The sequence below is a fragment of the Eleutherodactylus coqui genome, chromosome 3, assembly GCF_035609145.1.
Source record: "Eleutherodactylus coqui strain aEleCoq1 chromosome 3, aEleCoq1.hap1, whole genome shotgun sequence".
Taxonomy (NCBI): domain Eukaryota; kingdom Metazoa; phylum Chordata; class Amphibia; order Anura; family Eleutherodactylidae; genus Eleutherodactylus; species Eleutherodactylus coqui.
Genome location: NC_089839.1, coordinates 56,394,810 through 56,419,151, shown reverse-complemented (window position 1 = coordinate 56,419,151; position 24,342 = coordinate 56,394,810). Strand labels below are relative to the sequence as shown.

Sequence of the window (24,342 nt, the reverse complement as noted above, 5' to 3'; positions counted from 1 at the left end):
GTAAGTCCCATTTCCCCCACCCACACATAGAGAGGGAGAGCCTGTTAGTCCTGTTTCCCCGCCCACACAAAGAGCCCATTAGTCCTGCTTCCCCCGCCCACACAAAGAGAGAGCTTGTGAGTCCTGCTTCCCCCACCCACAGATGGAGAGAGCCTATGAATCCTGCTTCCTCTGCCCACATATTTCGAGAGCCTGTGAATCCTGCTTCCTCTGCCCACATATTTCGAGAGCCTGTGAGCTCCATTTCCCCCACTCACACATAGAGGGAGCCTGTAAGTCCCACTTTCCCACCCACACATAGAAAGAGAGCGCTTCTGAGTCCTGCTTCCCATGCCCACACATAGAGAGAGCCTGTGAGTCCCGCTTCCTCCACCCACTCGTAGAGAGAGCCTGTGAGTCCCACTTCCCCCACCCACACATAGAAAAAGCCTGTGAGTCTTGCTTCCCCGCCCACAGATGGGGAGAGCCTATGAGTCCTGCTTCCCCCACCCACACATGGAGAGAGCCTGTGAGTCCCGCTTCCACCACCCACACATAGAGAGAGCCTATGAGTCCTGCTTCCCCCACCCACACAAAGAGAGAGCTTGTGAGTCCTGCTTCCCCCACCCACAGATGGAGAGAGCCTATGAATCCTGCTTCCTCTGCCCACATATTTCGAGAGCCTGTGAATCCTGCTTCCTCTGCCCACATATTTCGAGAGCCTGTGAGCTCCATTTCCCCCACTCACACATAGAGGGAGCCTGTAAGTCCCACTTTCCCACCCACACATAGAAAGAGAGTGCTTCTGAGTCCTGCTTCCCATGCCCACACATAGAGAGAGCCTGTGAGTCCCGCTTCCTCCACCCACTCGTAGAGAGAGCCTGTGAGTCCCACTTCCCCCACCCACACATAGAAAAAGCCTGTGAGTCTTGCTTCCCCGCCCACAGATGGGGAGAGCCTATGAGTCCTGCTTCCCCCACCCACACATGGAGAGAGCCTGTGAGTCCCGCTTCCACCACCCACACATAGAGAGAGCCTATGAGTCCTGCTTCCCCCACCCACCCATAGAGAGAGCCTGTGAGTCCCACACACAGTTATTGACCGCTCCGCCTGCATATAGCCTTAAGCCAGAAAAACTATTTGTAAGTACTTTATGATTAGCCAAATACATATACAGTGTGAGCAGAAAAACAATGCTTAATTTCAATTTATATTGTTGGAAAACAAGGACTATTTTTGTGCTCACACTGTATAATCAAGAAGAAACTTCAAGCTTTTGAGCCCAAATAGAAAATCCGTTACAGGGCCCCAGATTAACCATTTACCATATAATATACTATGGCAAGGTTGCTACATCTGTAGACACAATTATAACCATCTAATGAAAATGCCATTAAATAGTAATAACACAGATATTCATAGTGGAATATTAACCAATTCCGTCTTTTCAACTTTCATGTGATAATGAAGATGGAGAAGATGATACTAAGGATGATAAGAAAGAAGACAGGAGCCAAGTTAGCAAGAAGATCAGTGAGGAGATCAGTAAGTACATGCCAAAACTTCCTCCGTTGATACAGATATTCAGGCTTAACAGAGTATAAGGATAAAGGACTAGGGAAGGCCTTGGCCAGAACATAGTGTATGGGCCCACTGAGAGAATACCATTAAATAATCTGGCTACAAGTAAAAGATAAAATCTGTAAAATCAGATAACCCAACAATCAGCATAACTCTCAGCATGGGGTATGTAGCTGCAAGTTGGAAATGGGTAGACTACTTTCCCATAAAATACATTTAGAAGAAGAATGGAACAGCACACTAAGTAATATGCTTGTCATGAAATTTTATTTATTCTAGCTGGTGAACAGACTCAGATTTGAATGTGACGTTTCAGGTAAGGATACTCTTCATCAGGCGTGAAGATAAAGGCCTGGGCCAGGTTCAAAGATTGCCAGAATAGTAGCTGAGAGTAGAAGGTGGTCTTGTATGTGTGCAACAACTGGTGCCATATATAAAACCGCCTTCTGTTCTCAGTTACTATTCTGGCATTCTCTGATCCTGGCCCAGGCTTTTATCCTTTGTGCCTTCAACTGCAGTCCATGCCTGATGAAGGGTATCCTTACCCAAAACATCACATGCAAATTTGAGTCTATTCACCAGCAGTTTTGAGTCAGCTGGAATAAATAAAATTTCATCACAGGTATATTACCTGGCGTGCTGCTCCGCTTTTCCTCTATAACCCTTTATGAAAAGTTATATGTTGAGTACACTTATTGGACATCTTAGTAATAACTGAGAGAAGGAAGTATATCCTAGTCTAATATGTTTTAAATGGTCCCCCATCTATTTGAATGAGGTTTGCATCGAATTGTGCATAGTACATGTTGGCAGTTTCCTTCATTCCAAGAGTCAGACTTCATTTAGAAAGGGGTCTGCCCTTGTTGGATAATCCTTTGAACTTAAAGGGGTTTGCCATAACCAACAGTTATCATCAATCTACACCACTCTATTCAATGTCCATGTAGCTAGTCAACTACAACACTTGCCATCAGTCCCATAGAAGTAAATATAGCATTGGTCATGTAGCTGCACTACGCCTTCATTCACACAGGGAAATCAAGGATCCCTGTTCTTGTGTTTGCTTGGGGTCCCAGCAGTCAGACCGCTGTGGATTGGTAATACATGTTTTAGTGGAAAACCCCTTTAAATCCTCGCAGTCTGAGTATGGATTATGTTGAATAAGCTAAAGAAAAAAGACTTGATTAAATGAAATTAATTCTAATAAATAGTTCTTTTTTGGACATGTCTTTACACAGAAGGAACAGATAAAAATGCACAGTCACCTCCAACAAAGAAATGTAAAGCCAAAAAGACGGATGTGCAGGAAAAGCCTGATGATGGTAAGTTACAGATAAAGTACAGCAAACCGAGGCGTTAAGTTCATTTTATATTTTGGTGAATTAAGCGTTTATCAGCATAACAGAGGAGAACAACTCCAGAACTTATAGTCACTTCTGATTTATATTTAAGGAGACTGTGTCACCATCTATTTGCACCTCTCTGAGTGCAGCACAATCTAGTGGCAGTCACACTGATTACAGTTAGAGATGAGCGAGCATACTCGGTAAGGACAAATACTCGAGCGAGTATCGTCCTTTTCGAGTATCTGCCTGCTCGTCTGCAAAGATTCGGGTGCCGGCGGGGGTGAGCGGTGGGTTGCGGGAGTGAGCGGGAAGGGGGGGGGAGAGAGAGAGATCGTTCCCCTCCCGTCTGCACCCAAATCTTTGCAGACGAGCAGGCAGATACTTGAAGACGACGATACTCGCTCGAGTATTTGTCCTTAACGAGTACGCTTGCTCATCTCTAATTACAGTAATATGTCTGCTGTGTGGATCTGTGCAGTTGTTTCTAAGAAACTTGCCTTTTATTTGTATCAGGAAATGCATTAAGGATTACTAAAAGTAGTCCTGGATATTCATAACCTGCTAGCTAACTACACCCTTCAGCCAATGATTGACAGCTCTCTGCTTATTACTGTGCATAGAGGGAGCTGCCAATCATTGGCTGGAGGGCATGGTGGGTGTGTCTAGCAGGACTAGTTCTGTGTCTGGCTGCTACTAATTAAATGCAAGTTTCTCCAAAACTACTGCACATATCTACACAGCAGACATATCATTGTGCTCACGGTGACAGGTACTTCCTTATGCTGCTCTCAGTGAAGGCTGCAAAAATATCTCTTTTTAAGGTGGAACTATCTAAGTTTCCACTGTCAGTCAATATTTAGTATATACTGTAGATCTCAAGTTTAGTACTTTTTCTCACTTTGACCAATATGCCTGATTTGGTGTCAGATCTTAGAGAAGTTGTGCCTGCTCACCTTAGAATACTTGATGGTCACAATCAGCACTGGATGACATTAAGGAAAATATATCGGAGTTGTTTCAGCCAGCAGTACGAGCCAAAAACCTTTTACTGAAACTGGAGGAATATATTTGTTATAAATGACTGCATGATTAAACAGAAAGCTGAAGATAAATTAGTTATCACCTCTTTGCTCAACATTTTCTAGTTTCTATTATGCATAATTAGAACTGCTGTACTTTCTGTATTATTAAAATACATATTTCCCTTCTCTTTGGTTATTAAGGAGTCCCTGAGTGCAGTGACCTTTACAAAAGTTTACTGAACAATTATACAACTTTTTTTTTTCTTCTTATCACTTGGATATTGATTCTTGTATATGATTCCTGAGGGAGGAAACATTAAATGTTACATTAGGAAACAACGAAGAAAAGATAGTTTCATAAGTGAGCAAGTTAAATTAATAACACAATTCTTTAATCTGCCATAACTGCATGGCAACACGAGATAATAGTTCTATGTGCAAATGATTCCCGTTAAAAGAGGACCTGCTGGGTCTCCTGACATGTCTATTCTAGTACAGATGTAGCAGCCACCAAAGAAACCTTTGGTGCAATACATCTGTTTGTTTAAGGCTCTGAATATCCATTTGGCGGCGCTATTTGCATAGCATATTGTAGTCTAATGACTACCAGGTTATGCAAATAGTGTCGGCTTGCCCCGTAGCACACAGCAGCAGTCAGGCTGGCACCTCGTACCTCTGTAAATACTTGTGTCTCCCATAAAATAACAACAATTCTGAAGCATATTTTGGTATATGTTTACAATCAACTGTTCCTTTCGTGTTGGTCCCAGAAATTGTTAAATAAATTAACAACTAGGTGTTACCATTTTGGGGTGTATCCCTTCACCATCTCTGTCCAGTATGGAAACACCCCTTTGACAAACATAATGGTAAAACCCAGTTGTTAATGTACACTATCATGCCAAAAGAACACTGTGAGCAAGAATCAAAAGTAGTATTTATTTGCATATGTTAATACTCAGTGGGGCCTCCATTGGCCCTAATTACATGGAATACTTTGCTTGGCATACTTTCTACTATCCTTTGATACACTTTAGCTGGTATTTCCCTCCATTCATCCTGCAAATGGCTGGTGAGTTCTCTCAAAGGCGATGGATGCTGTTCATTTTTCCTGACTTGACACTCCCAAAGATGCTCAGTAGGATTAAGGTCAGGACTCTGTGCAAGCCAGTTCAATTGTGGAACATCCATATTCTCAGACCAGTGAAAAACAGCATTGGATTTGTGACAAAGCACGTTGTCTTGCTGGAAGTATGGCCAACCATTCCTAGAGTATTGCCATATTGTTGGCAGCCCATTATTCTCTAAAATGTCATGGTACACCTCCATGTTTATAGTTTTTGACACTACAATCAACGGACCAAGACCATGTCATGTAAAACATCCGCAGACCATAATGGAACCTCCGTACCTAACTGTTGGCACAACACACTCAGGCAAAAGGCGTTCACCAGGCTCCCCCGCACCCAGGTACATCCATCTGATTAGAAGATGAGATAGTGTGATTCATCGCTCTATAGAACATTCTTCCATTGCTCAACTGTCCAATGACGATACTCATTGCACCTCTGAAGATGGACTGATAAATCATCTTTGAATTAACTCATTAGACGTTTGCGGGATATACAAAGGGAAATACCAGCTGAAGTGTATCAGACGCTAATAGAAAGTATGCCATGGAGAGCATCTGATGTCATTAGGGCCAAAGGAGCCCCACTAAGTATTAACAAATGAAGTAAATACTACCCAGGAGTCGAATTACATTTGGTAGGATAGTGTATATATGGATATTCAGGCGGAATAAGCAAAGAACAGCACAATGCCGAATTATAAAAAAAAGGTGGAAGCCCAAATGATTACAAATGGAATAGTTTCAGTTTGTGTCCATCCACTGTTGAGTACAAAGAAAAAAGAAAGGGAAAGCCCCATTCAATTGGGTTTCCATTTTTTTTTCTACAGAAAATGGTTCTGTACTTAAAGCATTTCTTTCTTTGAAGGAAACTGAAACAAAATAAGTCAGTGGGTCAATGGGGATTTTACTGTGTAAATTTTTTCCTCCATTTTTCTGCTGTTTGGACAGAACAGAAAAATGAAACACGGAATACTGATGGCAATACCAGTCTTAATGTTATTCTTTTCTCCAACCCTTACCCCACTGAGCATGCACACTTTATTGGGTTCTGTCCCATAGTTTCATCATTAGAGACTGTTGAACAACTCTAGTTTAATTATGATCACCTTGTATATCGGCCGAACTGACCAATGTGGATAGGGACCTCCAATTTTCCCTTGATGGTAGATATCGTGGTAATAAGGATTGGGCAGTTGAATTTCAGCTACCTGATCCTTTACTGGGTATAGTCTGGCAGTGACTTTCTTCCCTGTCTATAGTTGAAGTACTTGCACACTCAGGCGACTCGAGTACCCGGTATATGGGTGGATTGGATAACATAGCTATTGACTCATTGGATACTTGAGTCAGCTGAGTGTGCATTTTTTAGTGTATTCTGTGCCGGCTGTGCACACACTTTCTGAAATATATGGCTGCTGTAGATTTGGGTTATACCTTATGCCAGTTTCTGGCATCAATTGTAATGAAATTGACGAGCCATGGTCAGGCCCACTCCTTCCTAAGCCCTACCCAATTTTGACAAAAGTGTCAAGGGCGACATAAAAAGGTAAAAAACCAAAATGCTAATTTTTGTGCAATAGTGACTTGCACAAAACCTTGTGATTTTCTACACTAGAGTTCTGGCAAAACTTGTTTATACTCTCCCCATTCCCCCAGTGTCTTTTATCAGCTTTCAGTCTAGCTCCATGTGTAGGCATTGAGACATGTAAGCCAGAGGATTGAATTAGTGGCACCATTAGACCAAAGACTTTCACAATACTGTGCCAACATAAAGCTAACAAGTAAAATATTTGCAGTGATGAGAAGAAAAGTCTAAAATGATCTTAGGGGGGCGAGTTAAGAAGAAAAATGAAAGTTGTATAAACAGGTGATATGTCTCTATATCACAGATATTAATGTAATGGAGTACCGCACATTACTGACCCCTGTACACTTCTTACAAGAAGCTTCATACATCAGTACAAGAGGCTCTCAAGGCTAAAGAAGACGATTACTCTAAAAAGTTCAACAAGTCTGTTGCCGAAAATAGAAATACTGCCTGTAATTGACAAAATGACACAATTGCCTCTTCACATATTCATAATTTATGACGATCATTATTGAGCCCATGCAGAGTTTGGATTGATATTAAGCGGTTTTTGAGAACTTTTCTGTGATATAGTAGGTCCAGTCATTTTATTCTTTAGTCACAATGAATACAGTCACTTGATAAGAGCCTCATATATAATATAGTTGTACACTTATTGCCAAAAAAGTCAAGCACCTAGGAGTTGTCGGAACAGAATGAACCTTTCTCTGTGTGATTGTAATGTTGATATAAGTAAGTGATTACAATACCATAGTAAAAGGAGAATTATTGTTTATCATGGAAAACGGACCACTGGAAGGGAGGCTCTAGTACCCAGTTGGGCTGCATCTAGCTTTGATGCAAGATGTAATATGGATGGGCATGGAGGCTCTAGTACCCAGTTGGGCTGCATCTAGCTTGGATGCAAGATGTAATATGGATGGGCATGGAGGCTCTAGTACCCAGTTGGGCTGCATCTAGCTTGGATGCAAGATGTAATATGGATGGGCATGGAGGCTCTAGTACCCTGTTGGGCTGCATGTAGCTTGGATGCAAGAGGTAATATGGATGGGCATGGAGGCTCTAGTACCCAGTTGGGCTGCATCTAGCTTGGATGCAAGATGTAATATGGATGGGCATGGAGGCTCTAGTACCCTGTTGGGCTGCATGTAGCTTGGATGCAAGAGGTAATATGGATGGGCATGGAGGCTCTAGTACCCAGTTGGGCTGCATCTAGCTTGGATGCAAGATGTAATATGGATGGGCAGGGAGGCTCTAGTACCCTGTTGGGCTGCATGAAGCTTGGATGCAAGATGTAATATGGATGGGCATGGAGGCTCTAGTACCCTGTTGAGCTGCATCTAGCTTGGATGCAAGATGTAATACGGATGGGCATGGAGGCTCTAGTACCCTGCTGGGCTGCATGTAGCTTGGATGCAAGATGTAATATGGGTGGGCATGAAAGCATACAGGTTCTGTATATTGATCTACATTTGCTATAGCTGAGCCTCTAGATTGTACAAACTAAAAGGCTGCCAAAGTTGGCATCCCAGGTGGTCCCATTTCAGTGAGTGAAAAGCAGACCGAATGCACTGCATGTGTATGCCCATATGACATCCGCATGCATCATGTTTTACACCCATGTTTATTGTCTTGCATACTAAAAAATCTGAACTAGGCACACTTTTTTTGAGAATTGCTTAGCAATCACCAGTGAAAAATGGATCACACATGAATGTCCTCTATGTGTGCAGACGGTTCAGCTGCTATGCATCCCATGGAGATGGGGTGCCCAGCGATGTTTGTTCTCAGCCCTTTTTCTGCTGGGTGACTGGAACCAGTGCAGGACTTTCTTCTCCAGAAGAACTGAATTGCTCAAAAACAAGGGGATTGGGAAATGTCTTAAGGACATGGAAAGAGAGTGGAAGGGAAACTAACCCTTCTGTCCTAAGTGCCAAAATCTAGCACCTTAAAAAGGACTCCATTTTATCTCATGACATTGGCTTGGTGGTCGTTTCACAATGTGCTAGATGACTCTTTTCAGAAAATATTGGGGGTCAAATATGATTTTTAAAATTCCAGTTTTATTTTTGTTTGCAAAATTAAGAGTATTTTTTCTGAAATCCCTGGCAGCGATTTATCCATCAGTAGCCAAATTCTGAGTTTGTTGAGAGGGACTGGTCCCTTAACTAGCATCCCTTCTTTACACACTAGACCCTCTCTTTCTAACATAACCACAGATACTTTTAGAAACTTTGCTTCTCCCATTGGCCCAATGATGATTGACTTGAATGTGGGAAGCTAGAATACTGGATTTTGTAACCCTCTCTGAGCTGCATTCTACCTAGCCATCACCTATAAGGCACAGGCCAGTGATTAATACAAAGAGCATTCCTTGGGATATATCCATAGACTCCCAGAGATATCATTACTCCCAAGTAGTGACAGTACTGAGTCACTACACTTACTGTTGTGTTTCAGTGTCTCAGATTTAGAGTAGAACACAATGTCAGGTCTGAATAGCGTCAGCCAGGAGAATTTTCTCGTGCTTGTATGTGATTGTCATCGTTATAGTGCACTGAATACTTTATTTTTTTAATACTTCCTAAATTTTGGAGATTTTAGCTATATGTGATGTTAGATTTCATCTGTTTCCTTTGATTCGAGTCACCATATTTAGCAGGATACTTACGCTAATGTATTGCAAACAGTGGTGTTCAAAGCTACATTAATGTCTTCCATCATGCAAGATGAGTGGATCTAGTTTACCTTGTTTGTTCTAGTCTCGTAAACACTAGAGATGAGCGACTATACTCGCTAAAGGCAATTGCTCGAGCGAGCATTGCCTTTAGCGAGTATCTCCCCCGCTCGAGACTGAAGGTTTGGGTGCCAGCGCGGGGGAGCGGTGAGTAGCGGCTGTCAGCAGGAGCTAGCGGGGGGGGGGGGGGAGGGAGAGAGAGATCTCCCCTCCGTTCCGCCCTGCTCTCCCCCGCAGCTCCCTGCCCGCTGCCGACACCCGAACCTGCAGTCTCAAGCGGGGGAGATACTCGCTAAAGGCAATGCTCGCTCGAGCAATTGCCTTTAGCGAGTATACTCGCTCATCTATAGTAAACACATTTGATATCAAGATGATATCAGATATATCTTATTTGATCCTGTATCAGCTATGTAACTGCTCATATGGAAGTTATATTTTGATATATTTCGTCTTACTATATGCTGATCTTATTTAAAGGGGTTGTTTAAACTGTTATTTATGCTAAAACACTGTTCCCCGTGCCGTGACATAGCTAACTGACATATACTTACCTCTCGCCGCTCCCTGCTGTGTCCTGCACTGATCCTCAATCCTCGATCGATCACTGAGCTGTGTCATTGGCTGCAGCAGCCTATTATGTCCCTTACACAGGCTGGGGCAGCATGTGAACATGACATCAGAGGGGAAACCCAGATCAGTGGTGCTGGACACAGCGAGGAGAGGTGATTAGTTATGTTACTGCATAGAAAACAAGAGTTTAACATAAAATAACAACTTGGACAAGTGATTACCTTGGGCTCTAGGCATGACAAGATTATCAAGACATCAGTCTTAGGCCGCCTGCACACGAGCGGAAATTCCGCGGCGGGATTTCCTGCGGAATTTCCGCTGCTGGAAGCCTGCATAGGATTGCGTTAACAAACGCAATCCTATGCAGACGGCCGCGATTTGGCCTCGCAGAGCCCCGCACAGAAATGTCACTCACCCGCCGCCGGCTCCGGTCTGCGCATGTGCCGGCTGCCTGGCAAGCCGGCACCTCAAACAGCCGGAGCCGGCGGGCCCGGGTGAGTACGCGCTGGTCCTGCAGGCGCTCGGGTCGGGTCCCGCGGCGAGAATCCTCGCCGCCGGATCCGACCCGCCCATCTGCAGGCGGCCTTAGTCAATGTGTCTTCTTGTTAGCGCAATACCTGTGCTTCAAGTATAATTTTGTGTTTCAAGTTCTAAGAGAATCAGATGAGGCACTCCAAAAAACTAGACGCGTTCCTCTTAGTGCAATCAAGTTAGTTCCTCTTTATTGTATATTGCAGCAAACTTTATAATAGCAAATAAACAATGGAGCGTCCGACATGTGCAGTAAGTGATAGCAGCATATATCTTAAACATATACATATATGGTATGGTTCATTTCTTGAAGTGAGAGCTGGCCATCAGTTTCCAAGCAGAGTCTTTTTCTAAGTTGCATATTTCTTAACGATCATCTTCATCTTCATTAGTCTGGAAATAGCTTCATGCCTCATAGCACTTGTGATCTCGGTCTGGCGATCTATAATATTATTATTTTGTGCATAGCGTTTTCCTGTTAAATAAGGAAGCTGTCTGTAGGAGATCCTGTTGTGTTCTTCTTTTAGGCCGCCTGCAGACGAGCGGGTCGGATCCGGCAGAGAGAATTCTCGCCGCGGGACCCGACCTGAGAGCCTGCAGGGACGAGCGCATACTCACCCGCGCCTGGCGGCCCCGGCTCTTTCATGTGCCAGCTGCGGCATAGCCGGCGCATGCGCAGACCGGAGCCGGCAGCTGGGTGAGTGCGAGCCCCGCACAAAAATAGGACATGCCGCGGTTTGTTTGCCGCGCGAGATTTCGCGCGGCCAAACCGCGGCCGTCTGCATAGGAGTGTGTATTGTAATGCACTCCTATGCAAACTTTCAGTGGCGGAAATCCCGCGGGAAAAACCGGCGCGGGATTTCCGCCCGTGTGCAGGCGGCCTTAAGGTCAAATTAATCACATCCATGTCTGTGCCTTGTCATAAGTATGTGTGTGTGTATATATATATAGGCATGCCTCTTCAGATCTATTTCATTATGCCTGGGGAAGAATCCTGAGAGGTTCGAAAGATAACTTGGTTTCTCTTGCTGGGAACAATCACATTTTGCTCTACTGGCTAACACCGTACCAAACTTTTTTCATTATTACCAGAATTATACACACATCTGAAAATGCTTTGGGTATGGAAAATTACAAGTCTTATAATAATTCAGACTGAAGTATACAAAAATGAATGTTGGTGTACAAGATGGCCGTCAACACAAAATCAATCTTGATACATTCTCTCACATTCTTGTGCAGAAATTTATATACTCAATATAATAGTATACTTGGTAACTGTTTGTAATTACTAGATTCTATGTCATACACCATATTAATTGTACCACATGAAATGTGGTAGCCCCCCCCCCCACATTTGGTCCTTTTATTTTGTTTTTTGGGATGTTGATTTTTCTGCAAATATTTTTTTTAAAAAGCATTAAAAAACCCATTTCATATATATTTTTCCTGTTTTCTACAATGTTATATCATTTTAAGTAAGTTGGATATGACAGAGGCCAGTAGTTGTTACTGTAGTGTTACATACGCTGGAGATCCCTAACAGAGAAGACATTGTCCTAGGTCTTCTCACATATCTGTATGAAATTGCCAAAGGAATCAATTGAACGAGATCAAAAAGGGAAACTGCCATGTTGAAAATGCTGTCCGATCTATGAGCAGCAGGTGTGAAAAATGAGCCGAGCGGATATATAGTTTTGTAGGAAATGATTGTTACTACTTGTGTCAATATCGAATAGACAGTAAAGCTTTTGATATGTATACTTTTTAACTTTAAGGTCTGCTTTTTGGCTCTGTGAAATTGAAGTTTCTTCTAGTGCGATCCAATGTCACCGCTCCAACACCTGATAATTAGTTTGTCGGCTATACTTTGTGCTTTGTTTGTCCTTCAACCTGTCTTGGCAATTGGTACTGCAGTGGTAGTCAAGAAAAACTGGATGGTATATGAGAAAATGAGGAAGAGTTAGTAGAATATATACCGTACAATATTGCATAGAGAGAATGTAAAGGTTACATAAATAACACTTTTACAGAAGATATATTAAGTAAGGTGTTAAAAAGGAGGTATTACCAATAGGAAATATTACCATTAGACGGAAACCTAAAGAAATTGGTTCTTACTTTGTCTTCTACCCATTAAACTATTACGTTACGAGTCTCACAGAGGCAGGGATTGATGTGATGCCATACAATGCTGTAGAATATATTGAAGCTAATGTATAGACATAACAAATAAATATAAGCCCTTGATGTCCCAACCAATCATAGTCTAATGTTCACTTGTGTCAATTCAAAATTCTGTCCCAGGGCAGGAGGGTGCGGGGGGGGGGGGGGGGGGGGGTATATTACCTGCAGTTGTTGTTCTCTGCCGTCACAATGATCCGCCAGTTCTGAGTTCTGTTTTAGCCATCCAAGATGACTGCAGCAATTTTCTAACTACCTATGGCACACTGAGCACTGCACGCTGGTTAGGCAGTACAATCAAATGAGCAGCTCTGGCCAATCAGGGAGCAGATATGGTGCAGTCGTACCCTAAGGCTGGGTTCACACGGGGGAGATTTGCCACGGAAATTCCGTCCGGAATTTCGCCGCGGCAAATCCGCCTGCGGCCACTAATCCCGGAATTAGCCAGCCATGTGGACGAGATTTCTCAGAAATCTCGTCCACACGGGACGGCAAATCCGCCGCGGCAAAGCCGGCACTGCGGCGTGGATTAGCCGGCCGCAGCATGCTCATTCTTTTTCCTCCTCCGCTGCGGCCGCGCTCTCCTCTATGGGAGCGCTGGCCGCAGTGGAAGAGCAAGCGGCCGGGCCACTTCAAAACCTGCAGCTAAATGCCACGGGTTTTGAAGCAGCGCTTCTCCCGGCGGAAATCTCGTGGTTTTTCACTGCGGCCAAACTGCGAGATTTCCGCCGGGATTCCTCTGTGTGGGAACCCAGGTTTACACTACTGTGGAGGATTTGGTAGTCTGAAGATTGGATGGCCAAAGACAAGACCCGGAACTGTTGGATCAGCAGGGCGGCAGAGAGGAACAACTACTGCAGGTAATATATCTCCTTCCTTCTCCAATCCTAGGGCAGACTTTTTTCTGAAACAGGAAGATCACTTTAAGGTTGCAGTCTTTCAAACATAAAGGAAAGTAGGAGATGTCATGTAGCTATCCATCCATTGGTCTATTTTCTTTATGGTTCAAAGAAGCCTACCTAGTAAAGTAATCACACGAGGACACATGTTAGTATTAGCCAGTTGGCATTTGCTGGAAAACCGTTACCGGATGAGTTTTCAAAAAGATCCAGTTGTCCCTTCTAGAAATTTCAGTAGGGAAGTTTTGTCGAAGTAACTTACTAAATTGTTTAGAAATATTGTTAAAAATGATTACCAAGAGGACAAATTTCTGGAGTAATCCGGCTCCGTCCAGGAATATTGAAAGGCACTTTATCAAACGTGCAAATAATTCTTTAAATGTGCGCTTACGTATTTTCCTTGGCATCTCTGCTATTTTGCATTAGAAGAAAAAGCTATTTTAGATTTGGGAGTCAGACTTCCATCAGTCAGGATGTTTTCTGGCTCAGTGATTGCTCTGAACATAAGTGACAGTTTATTTATTATATTCTACATGTTCTGCGCATGAGGTGTCTTCGGCTATTTGACAGTGACTGCCATGACTGCTGTCGCTTTGCTTATTATGCTGCTTTGTAATTTAAGGCATGCTGGGTCTTTTGTGCTTTTAGAATGATGAAATATCACTGATAAGCGCATTAAGGCAGCGACTGCATATTGAATTAATTGTCTGCCGCTCTCTCCATTGTGGTGTTTGAGAGCCTGTTGTTCTTTTGGGCGCACATTGATTTTGGATTTGCTAGATTCTTGGTAATACCGTTGAAAGCGTTCATTCACTTTCACAGACGTGCTGCTGCCTATCAACCCAATGAGTCTTTTCACTTGGAAGAAATCCTTATAGGCAATGTAATGGATTTACAGCGGAGATACCCTATAAACTTATTTTGTGTTTCATGTGAGGCCTTTGAGCTTTGTTGGCTTTGTATTGTGTAAGGTAGAGAGGAGGTACAGAAGGGGGGTCTTTATTATCAATGACCACTATTTTCACATAACGGAATCTTCATAAGATTTATCTACGTGGCATCCACCTAAAAATGTGCTGCGGAAATCCGCAACTGAGCTGTGACTGTCTGCCGAGGATTTGGACTTTGGCGGATCCGCACGCAAATTTCAGGTGACATTGCTTATAATTGCTGGCCTACGTTTAGATGGCACCCTGTTCAGAATTTTTTGGGCGCCTCCCTTATGATAAGAAACAATTTTATTTATTGCACTGATAGCCAATCTGCTTGTTTTTGGCATATGCAGAAAGCAGCGAAGTAGTAGCGTACCCACAGCAGAACAGCTCAATGAAATACAGCACCAGAACCAAACTCATAACACAAATACAGCATCAGAACCATGCCCAACACAATAAACATTTCATAGAATCAAGCTCACAACATAAATGCAGCATAAACCAACTTCAGTACATAGATACAATACCAGAACCAATCTCATAACTGGAATACAGCACCAGAACCAACCTCAGTACATAGATACAATTCAAGAACTAAAATTCTGCACATGAACCAAACTCATAGATTAAATACCAGAACCAAGCTCATAACATAAATATAACAGAACTAAGCAATTGTGTTGTGGAGGCACTGATGGTCTCACAGTGGCGCTTCTGAATGTCTGATGGGAGAAGACGGAGCCAGGAAGAGGATGATTCATGTAGCTCCAAAAGGTGCTGCCAGATCATCTGGCCAGGTGGAGCTAAGGAAGAGGTTTTGCCCGCAGCTTATATCCGATGCCTAGTGCTACCCCTAGAAGCTAATGGTCAGCGCCATGTTAATTACAATTAAGAGTGGTTTGGTACAATCATTTGTTCCTACACAGATGCATTTGTCAACAGCAAATCTCCCTGTTTATACTGAAAAATGGGCTTTCAACCAGTAGGTGTTTCCATACTTACATGAATGATAAAATCAGTCGATGGTCCATTTATTGTCTGTTTGGGGGGTTATCCACATAGCTTGATGATTAGATAGCTGAACATTCTTATCCCATCATCAAACTGTATAAAACAGCCTTAAACCACGTTCAGACATGGTAGATGTATTTTCATTGCAGATTGTGAACAGGAATAACCAAACTATTCCATCCACAGCTTTTATTTACATACAATATGTGAAAGTAATAATATGCTACTGGAATGCCGCACATACTTTTTGGTGCAGCAGGAACTATTTATGTTGTCACATTGAGTCACAACACCTTGGGTGCTTGCTGTCACTTTAAGTGGTACTTACACATATTGGTGACATTCTTCAGCAGAGGTACATAAGCTTGATGGTTTTCCTTACACCTGGTGGACTTTGTTTCTTAAACAGCAGAGCAGTTGCTAAAAGTATATGCAGTCTATTAAGAAGGTCTAGAGAATAGATATCATCCAAGATGGCTGAAAACTCTTGCCTGAGGTTTCCATGCCACTATGGGTCCAAGGAAGGCTAACCCCCTACCACAGAATGTCCCACTTAAACTTGATTTCAAAATTGCAACAGCCCCTTGTATACAATTCTATGGCACCTCGGGTGTTCTGACCCTTAAGCCATTACCTGTGTCCAAAATCTTCCAGACCAACCTTCCCTGCATGCAATTATCATGTAGACCAATAACACTTGCATTTGTCCATACTGTGTGGTCCTATAACACAGTTCAAGTCTACTTCACACAGTCCTTCACCAGATTGCTGCCCCTTACTGAGCACCACAGTTCATCTTGACAGTAACTATTACTATTTAATCAACTTGACTCTTTGTGCCTCATGCACTATTGTCTACTTTCAGAAAAAGAATTAAGGGGATTTTGTTATCAAAGTCATGCTGCCTGAACCACAATTTTTTCTTGGTGATGAAGTGACCAAAAACTATGGTTCTGACAACGCAATTTTTTTCTGAGGGAGATCACCATGTAGGATACACACAATAAATTAGACTTTAGCGGAGTGAAGCATGGTGGAGGTTCCTTGCAAGTTTTGGGCTGCATTTCAACAAATAGAATTTGGTATTTGGTCAGAATTAATAGTGTCCTCAATGCTGAGAAATACAGGCAGATACTTATCCATCATGCAATACCATCAGGAAGGTGTCTGGCACCAAACTAATTCTGCAGCAGGAAAACAACTTCAAACATCCAGCCAATGTTATTAAGAACAATCTTCGGTGTAAAGAAGAACAAGGAGTCTATGAAGTGATGATATGGCCCTACAGAGCCCTGATCTCATCATCAGTGAGTCTGTTTAGGGTTACAGGAACAGACGGAAGGAACTTGAGCAAGCCTACAGCAACTGAAGATCTGTGCTTAGTTCTTCAGAGAGTGGTCACATAACTTTGGTCATCTCTGATTTCTGTTGCCATGGCTGGACAGGGCTGCACATTGATTCACTGAATCACTGGCTATGAAAAAAAGGAAAAGAGCTCCTGTTCCCAGGCCCAGTGGGATTTATTTAGTGAGCCCTGTAGGTGGACACCTGCAACTGGACTTTGTGAGTACCTGAAAGGGAGAGCCTTGGGTGACTGACTGAGCAGATGGGAACTGTACTGGTGGTAGTTTGGAGACTGTAGGTGCTCTGTGGATGGACCCAAGCTGATTCTGCAAGCAAGGTGCATAGCAAAGACCTCGAGATTGGGATCCTGGACCCAATCCTGCTTAAAGACCAAAGTGACTGCCGAAGAGACTAAGCATAGGAGTATCTGGGTACATCATATTGACAGCACCTGGTTGTGAGTAAAGTTATTCTGAAATACTCCAACCTCTTGGATAGAGGGTGATCCATAGAGGACGGTGTTCTGCCTCGGGTGCTGTGCCTGCATGATGTTGTGTGAATAGACTATCCCTAAGGAATCACATATACGCCCTAAGAGATAGAAACTTACTGTATGGTCAGCATTTACCAGGAACTGCTTAAAGTGTCACTAGAGACTGTAGAATATACCGACAGGTTTACTAAAGGACCTACCTGTTAGCGTGAGATAGGATTCAGTTTGTACTACTACCCCTGGCCAGGAAGGACTTTATATTGACCATTGTCATTTGAGGGTGCACACTTATTATTTCAGGTACCTGTTCTTAAGGGGACTCTTTAAAAAGTGGCGCTACCGATGTGCAAGGGAACTGATCAGTTGGTGGCAACATCTCCGACAAAATAATTAGTTTGTTGGAGGGCCTTGAGACCTGGACCCACATTGTTTGTAATTAAAGGGTTTTTCCAGGCACAAATGTTATTGATGACCTATCCTCCAGATAGGTCATCAATAGTTGGTCGGCCAGAGTCAGCTGCTCGGATCCTGGCTTATCAGCTGAGCGGGGGCATACTTGCAGCACCACAATGTACAGACGTCGGAGTGGAAGCCTCTGACCTATGTGTAGTGGCCAGCACTTGTAATTGCAGGCTGGCGTCTCAATGAAATCATTGAGAGCTGCACCTGCAATTACAAGTGCCAGTCACTGCACAGGGGTCGAAGCAGCGGCTTCCACTCCACCTCCTGTGCATAGCGGTGCTAACAGTAGGCACCCCCCCATCTGACCGGCCAAGTTCCCGAGCTGCGGACCCCGACCGATCAACTATTGATGACCTACCATGAGAAATAGGTTACCAATAGTATTTGTGCCTGTAAAATCCCTTTAAGGAGTTATGTATGATAAGCCAACCCCAAATAACCCCCATATTTTCAGTAATAACATATAGAATGGCTCAACATTCTGCGTATCTTCATAACAAAATAAAGGTTACACATACTGATCTGCTCTACGAAAGAACTACCTGTAAACTGTATCAAAAGTTATTCCTCTAGACACACAGAAATGTCAGAAAGCAAAAGATCACAAAATGCTTGTTCTTCCTTAGTTAACCATTTACGGCACAGTGACATTTTCCAGCATCGTCGTCCAGAATTACCGTATTCAAAGGTCGGCTTTAATTAGCTAGAACAAAGTCCTCAGTTAATCCTTTGTTTTGTCTTTATAGTTCATCTGCTTCACAAATCGGGTAAAGCGGGGATGTTACTATAGCAATAAACTGCTTAATGGGTTGAATAAAAGCAGAATAATTATTTAACCAAAAACAAACAAAAAAAAAGATCTAGAACACAAATCTGTCGAATACAGATTACCCCTGATATGTTACATTCATTAAACCTTTCATAATCCTATTCATTTAGCTGCACAATTCTCTTTACTAACAAGACGCTCTCAAACAGGGCAAAATTGAATGTGATTTTTTTTTTGTATTGCAGAATAGTGTAATCTGAAGTATGTTTAATGTGCAAATAACTAATAAAGGCCCAATAAAAACTGAGTATCTATTTATTCACACTATTTACCCTACATTGTTAAAAGTGGGAAAAAAAGGCATAAAACAAATAATAACACAGAAAAAACTAAAATGTGCTTTTGAGAGAATTCAAACTTTTGTTTTGAAAAGGCTTCTGCTCCCCCTGCTGGAATAAGTAGGGATTACAGCAAGTGAATTCATTCTTCCTGCCTGCTAGTATGTTAGGTAGTGAGTGACATTATCCAATGTTAACATGCATTCTATAATATATGAATCATGTTTCCCTTGCAATAGGCAATGTATTTCATTTCATCAATAATCCTTGAGGTGGGGGGGGGGGGAAGTCTTTAAAGGATAAAGAGTAATAAAAGGGGGGAATTCTCGGTTGTATGAGGCAACATATGTTTAATATTATATCAGCCTTTTTTTCTGAATTCTGGGAATGAATTTCCTTTTTGTCCCATTCAAGTCATTCCATGAGCTCCAGTTAATAGATCTATGTCAGTGTTCTAAATCAAGGCACAAAGGATGGCTGTGTGATTACCGGAGCAGCATGTTGCACGGCTGCAGCGAGGATTATGTGTCTAGCAGAAAGCTCTGAGCTGGTTGGAGCACATATTGTGATGATCACTTCAATCACGAGGGTGCAGATAACAGAAGTATGATTGTCTTATGCACTGCGAACTCCCTCCGATGCCGGGAGAACGCAGCCTGCAAGAATAGCCACCCGCCTGTTTTATGTGCAGCCACTGCTTGATAAATCGCTTCAATCTGGAAAAGAGCAGGAGGGGAAATATGAACGAAAGGTGAAACGTACAGGGAAAAAAAAAATGATGTAACTTGATTACACGCCAGACTGTTCCCTACGGCGTGTATCTTTTTCCTCGTATGGATAAGTGAAATTTTGAAGGAAAGAAAAAACAAAAAATCTGTTCTAATGGCGGTTTTCTGCGCTTTGTTTTATATTTAATTGTTGTACTTTTATGGTTAAACATGCAGCTGTTACTCGCTGTAATAAAAGAGAACAATAAAAAGCACATGTGTAATTGGAAAATGTGTTACCGAGGTCTGCAGCCCGCATGCTGCTATTTCCAGGATTCTACCGGATCGGCGCGGGCTCTCTATGGTTAACCAATTACCGTGGTTTTTTTTTTTTGGAAGGTCATTAACCCTTCATGGATGCAGCTAATTTGGGGCTTTGGGACACAACCAATTTTACTGTACCATAGGGATAATATTTTATGTGGATGGGAATTAGGATACTGATGTACTCCATGGTGTATAAGCATTAACCCGTTATGCGCCTTTTTACTAACCTCACTTATGGGCTTTAAACCTAACCGTGCATCTTTTTAAGGTGGTGGATTGGCTGACTACTGACAGTCAGGCTCCTGCTCTAACAGCCAGAAACTGAGAAACTTCAGATCCTGGTAGTTTAACCCCTAAGGGGTTATAATAATATTTTAGTGTATTAGACTCCACAGAAGATGGAGCCCATCAGGCTGAGATACATGGAGGCCTTTGTCAGGCTCCCGGCTGCCATGACAATCCATTGGTACTTTGTGATCATATTGCAGGGTGCCGTTGGGTAACAAAAAGAGCTCTTCTCCCCTTGTCATCTTCCTACATAACACAGTTGCTATTGATTGTAGCAGGTCGAATTCCACATGCTGAAGCCCGCAGCAGTATTCGACCCTGACCGTGGCCGGCAACCCTGCCTACCTGTGTGGGCAGGCATCGTCATCCGCGTGTACCTCTCTTTTTCCGGGACATCTGTGCTGCGGATGGTCCGCACAGCTGGTCGTTTTATTTACTTTAGTTTTTTCTATACTTTTTCCCCTTTTTTGACATAAGCGTGTTACGGACGCATTTATGTGTCTGTAAAATGGACAAGTGTCCCGGCATGACTGTGGGTCTGGTGACCCCCAACTCTGAGCATCCTGGAACCCTACAGTGCTTTGAGTTTGGGTCAGTACTTTGCAGCCCTTATGGAATCAAATGTATCCATGTGTAACACTAAATCAGGGGAAGTATCCTGGAAAAAAACCCATGTCAAAAAATTAGCCCTGCATTCCCTAGTACTCCTAGTACTCTATGCTATCTTCAATGCATTTCATGAATCGCTGTCAGGGAGGCCGACAGCATGTAGTTCTCAGAATAACAGCGTGGACGGCGGTGGCCACTGATCACCACATCTGCACTGTGAAAATTTAGAATTTCACAGTTACCATCCAAAGTGGTTGACTCAAGCAGGAATCACTGCAACAAAAAAAAAAGAACAGCTCTTCTATGGTCTAGAAATCTTAAGAGCATAAGCAATACCAGTTGAAATCACCTGATATAGTTGCTACCATTTACTATTTTTATACTATATATATATATATATATATATATATATATATATATATATAGTATTTATGAGCATATACCGTATTTTTCGCTCTATTAGACGCACCTAGGTTTTAGAGAAGGAAAATGGGGAAAAAATGATTTTGAACTCCCCCAGACCAGGCAGTGAGGGAGGTATTACATTAGGAATAAAGAGCAGTAGTACTGCCTCGGAACGAAGTATATACCATCAGATCAACCTGCCATTAAGGATCCAGGAAAGCTGAGTGTAAATGTAATGGTTATCTTTCTACTTGTCACCTAGCTTTCCAGGAGCCCTGAATGCCATGTTTGACTAGTTATACCAATGCATGTTGTATACATGCTTGAATAACTCTGGAGTTGGCATTCAGGATCCTGGAAGAGCTGGGTGACAATGTAATGGGGATTCCATTAGTTGTCACCCAACTTTCCAGGAGCTCTGCATGGCATGTCTCATTATGGTTATGTATGGAGTAGATATCTGTGCATAAATAGGCCAAAATGTATACAACATACAGGCAGCTCTCTCCCCTTCCCCCCTGCTATGTAGCCGGCAGATGTGATAGCTGTCTTTAACTACAGCTGATAGATAAGTCAGAGGGGGGGGCAGCAGTTCCTCTTACTAATCAGCTGTTTTATGGGCGCTGGGCTCTGCTATGGCACGCTGTCTGTGGGCTTCATAGCAGGAGCCGCTGGCTGCCCGACCAACTGTCGAGCTCCCTGCTGCTCCCCCGCCCCCCAGTCAGCTGTTTTATGAGCGCTGGGCTCTGCTATGGAGCGATCATTATCACACTATCTGTGAGCTTCATAGCAGGAGCCGTGGCCGCCCGTAAAACAGCTGAGCTCCCTGCTACTTCCCCGCCACCACCAATCAGCTGTTGGGCTGGCCGCTCTGCTCTCCTGCTGTGTTGGCTTTGTACGCCGGCTGCACATTCGCTCTATAGGATGCACTGACTTTTTCTCCCCACTTTGGAGGGAAAAAAAGTGCGTCTTATAGAGCGAAAAATTCGGTATTTTATATATTTATTAATTTTTGTACTATGGGCTTGAAATTATTTGATTTGAATTAATTTTTATTAGTCTTTGTTTTTAATGAAACCGTATTTGTATGATTCTTTGTATTTTATTGTTTTTGTATTGCATATTTTATCTTTCATTTCATTAGTTTTGTCTTGGTCTACATATATAATTCGGCGCACGTGTTAATACATATATTTTTTCTTGTTTTAACTATTAGCGTTTTGTACATTAATTGTTAATACCATCAATTGTACAGGCCGGCACTGATGCATATTGATTGGTGGTACATCACAGAAGGGGAAAATGGCCATATACTTACTGAGTAAGGAGTGCATATAGCTGCATCCTCTCACCATGCAGGTAGCTGACTACCAAATGAGGGGAGCTAATTACACCCGTGGAGGACACCGATGAGACAGCCACTCACACAGCGTCTTAATACAGAGAGGGGTGGCTGCTTGGTGTATACGCCCACACACAGTGGATACAAAGTGGCAGACCTTCTGATACATGTTGTGCACCATGCAGACCGGCAACCTATTAATGACGCCATAATAGTTCGGCGGGTTGCCCTGCACTTCAAACAGTGAACCACATTGGTACTGCCACCCTGGACGCCCCCTGGAGTTTTAAAGCCACACTGCATGTAAATAATAGATAATAAATGCAAGGCATTGGTTGGATTTTGGTTAAGATACATCAGCCCACTAACCGCGTCAAGGTTCCTTGCTTGTAGTGAGTCCCTATACTAATATAAATACATCACAGAAGGGGAAATATAAAAAGAATCACAGAAAACTGCATTATACTTACCGACTTATACGTACATTAATTGTTAATACCATAAATTGTACAATCTGGCACTGATGCACATTGATTGGTGGAGTGTAAATCCCTTGTACTATTCTTTGCCCTGTAAGAGGCCTGGTGAAGGTGCCAGTTCGACTCAGAAATGCGTAGGCCTATAAAGGTGCTCAAGAATCCTTAATTCTGTCCTCCATTCTCAGCAAATCCTATAAGTGTCATAGGAAGGCGGGTGTGTCCGGATGGATTTTGTAGATGAGATATCTGAGATCTAACTACTGCTGAAGGGAAATGAAGACTTAGGTTTTGTAACATTGTTTATATTCCAACCTACATTTCCTAATTTATGATATCCTGGTCTGTTGTGGAATATATATATATATATATATATATTTATTTTTTTCCTATTTATCTCACATTTGAACTGCTCATGAAGTTTACAAAGAAAAAAGTTTTCTTTCCGCGCTCCTGTTATGGGTCTTCTTGTTCAGAGCAAGCAAACTGACAGATCGGACAGTTTTTTTTAAAAATAAATTTATTCCAAAACACAAAATGTACAACGAGATTGCATGCAAGGAAAAATCTCTTTCGGCGTTCTCAGACGCCTTTTTCAAGCATAACCATCTATTAAAAATAAATCTTTTAAATAGCATACCTTACCTTGTGGAGGTGGGAGTTCTGTTTGTTCAGCGTGCCCGTCCGTATCCTGTCGCTATGGCACGGTATCTGAGCGTCATCCTTCCATACCAGAGGGAAGGTGTCAGCGTATGGATACGCTAAATCAGAATGTAATTTCCGTAGTGTGGAGGGGAGAAACGCTAACTGCGTAATTCATGATGTAGCGCTTGATAGAACCGGCTCCGACCTCCACAGGAATGGATGTGAAATCACTTCTTCAAGTTATTTGTATAGTATTATCAAATGATAAACAATTCCTTACTTCTATCAGAATGAATAGTATATATCCTAAAATGTGGCTGTAAGTTCTACACTAGAATTCTATTGCTCAATGATATAAATAGATACATATATGATAAATATATTATAAATGGTATAACAATCTATATAAAGTAATTGTATGGGATATTATAAAAACATAACAAGGACCCAATCAAAACATAGCGGTTCATATATAACTAAATATTACCTTATACATATATCTCTAAAAAGCATACTGTAAACTATATATGTAATAAATGCTAAAATATTATCAAAAAAACTCATTTAAACCAAACGGGGATAGGGTGTTCATTAGAGATGAGCGAACACCAAAATGTTCGGG

General features: G+C 42.4%; 1 protein-coding gene across 2 annotated transcripts in view; it reads left to right on the top strand.

The window, feature by feature from the left end:
- The window catches only part of MACROD2 (mono-ADP ribosylhydrolase 2), a 1,963,046-nt gene that overhangs the window by 1,826,894 nt on the left and 111,810 nt on the right, over positions 1-24,342 (top strand). For both annotated transcript variants that reach the window (XM_066595626.1, XM_066595625.1), the window contains exons 10-11: positions 1,450-1,524; positions 2,799-2,882. In XM_066595626.1, the coding sequence (XP_066451723.1) occupies positions 1,450-1,524; positions 2,799-2,882 (159 nt within the window). The remainder of the gene's footprint in view (positions 1-1,449; positions 1,525-2,798; positions 2,883-24,342) is intronic.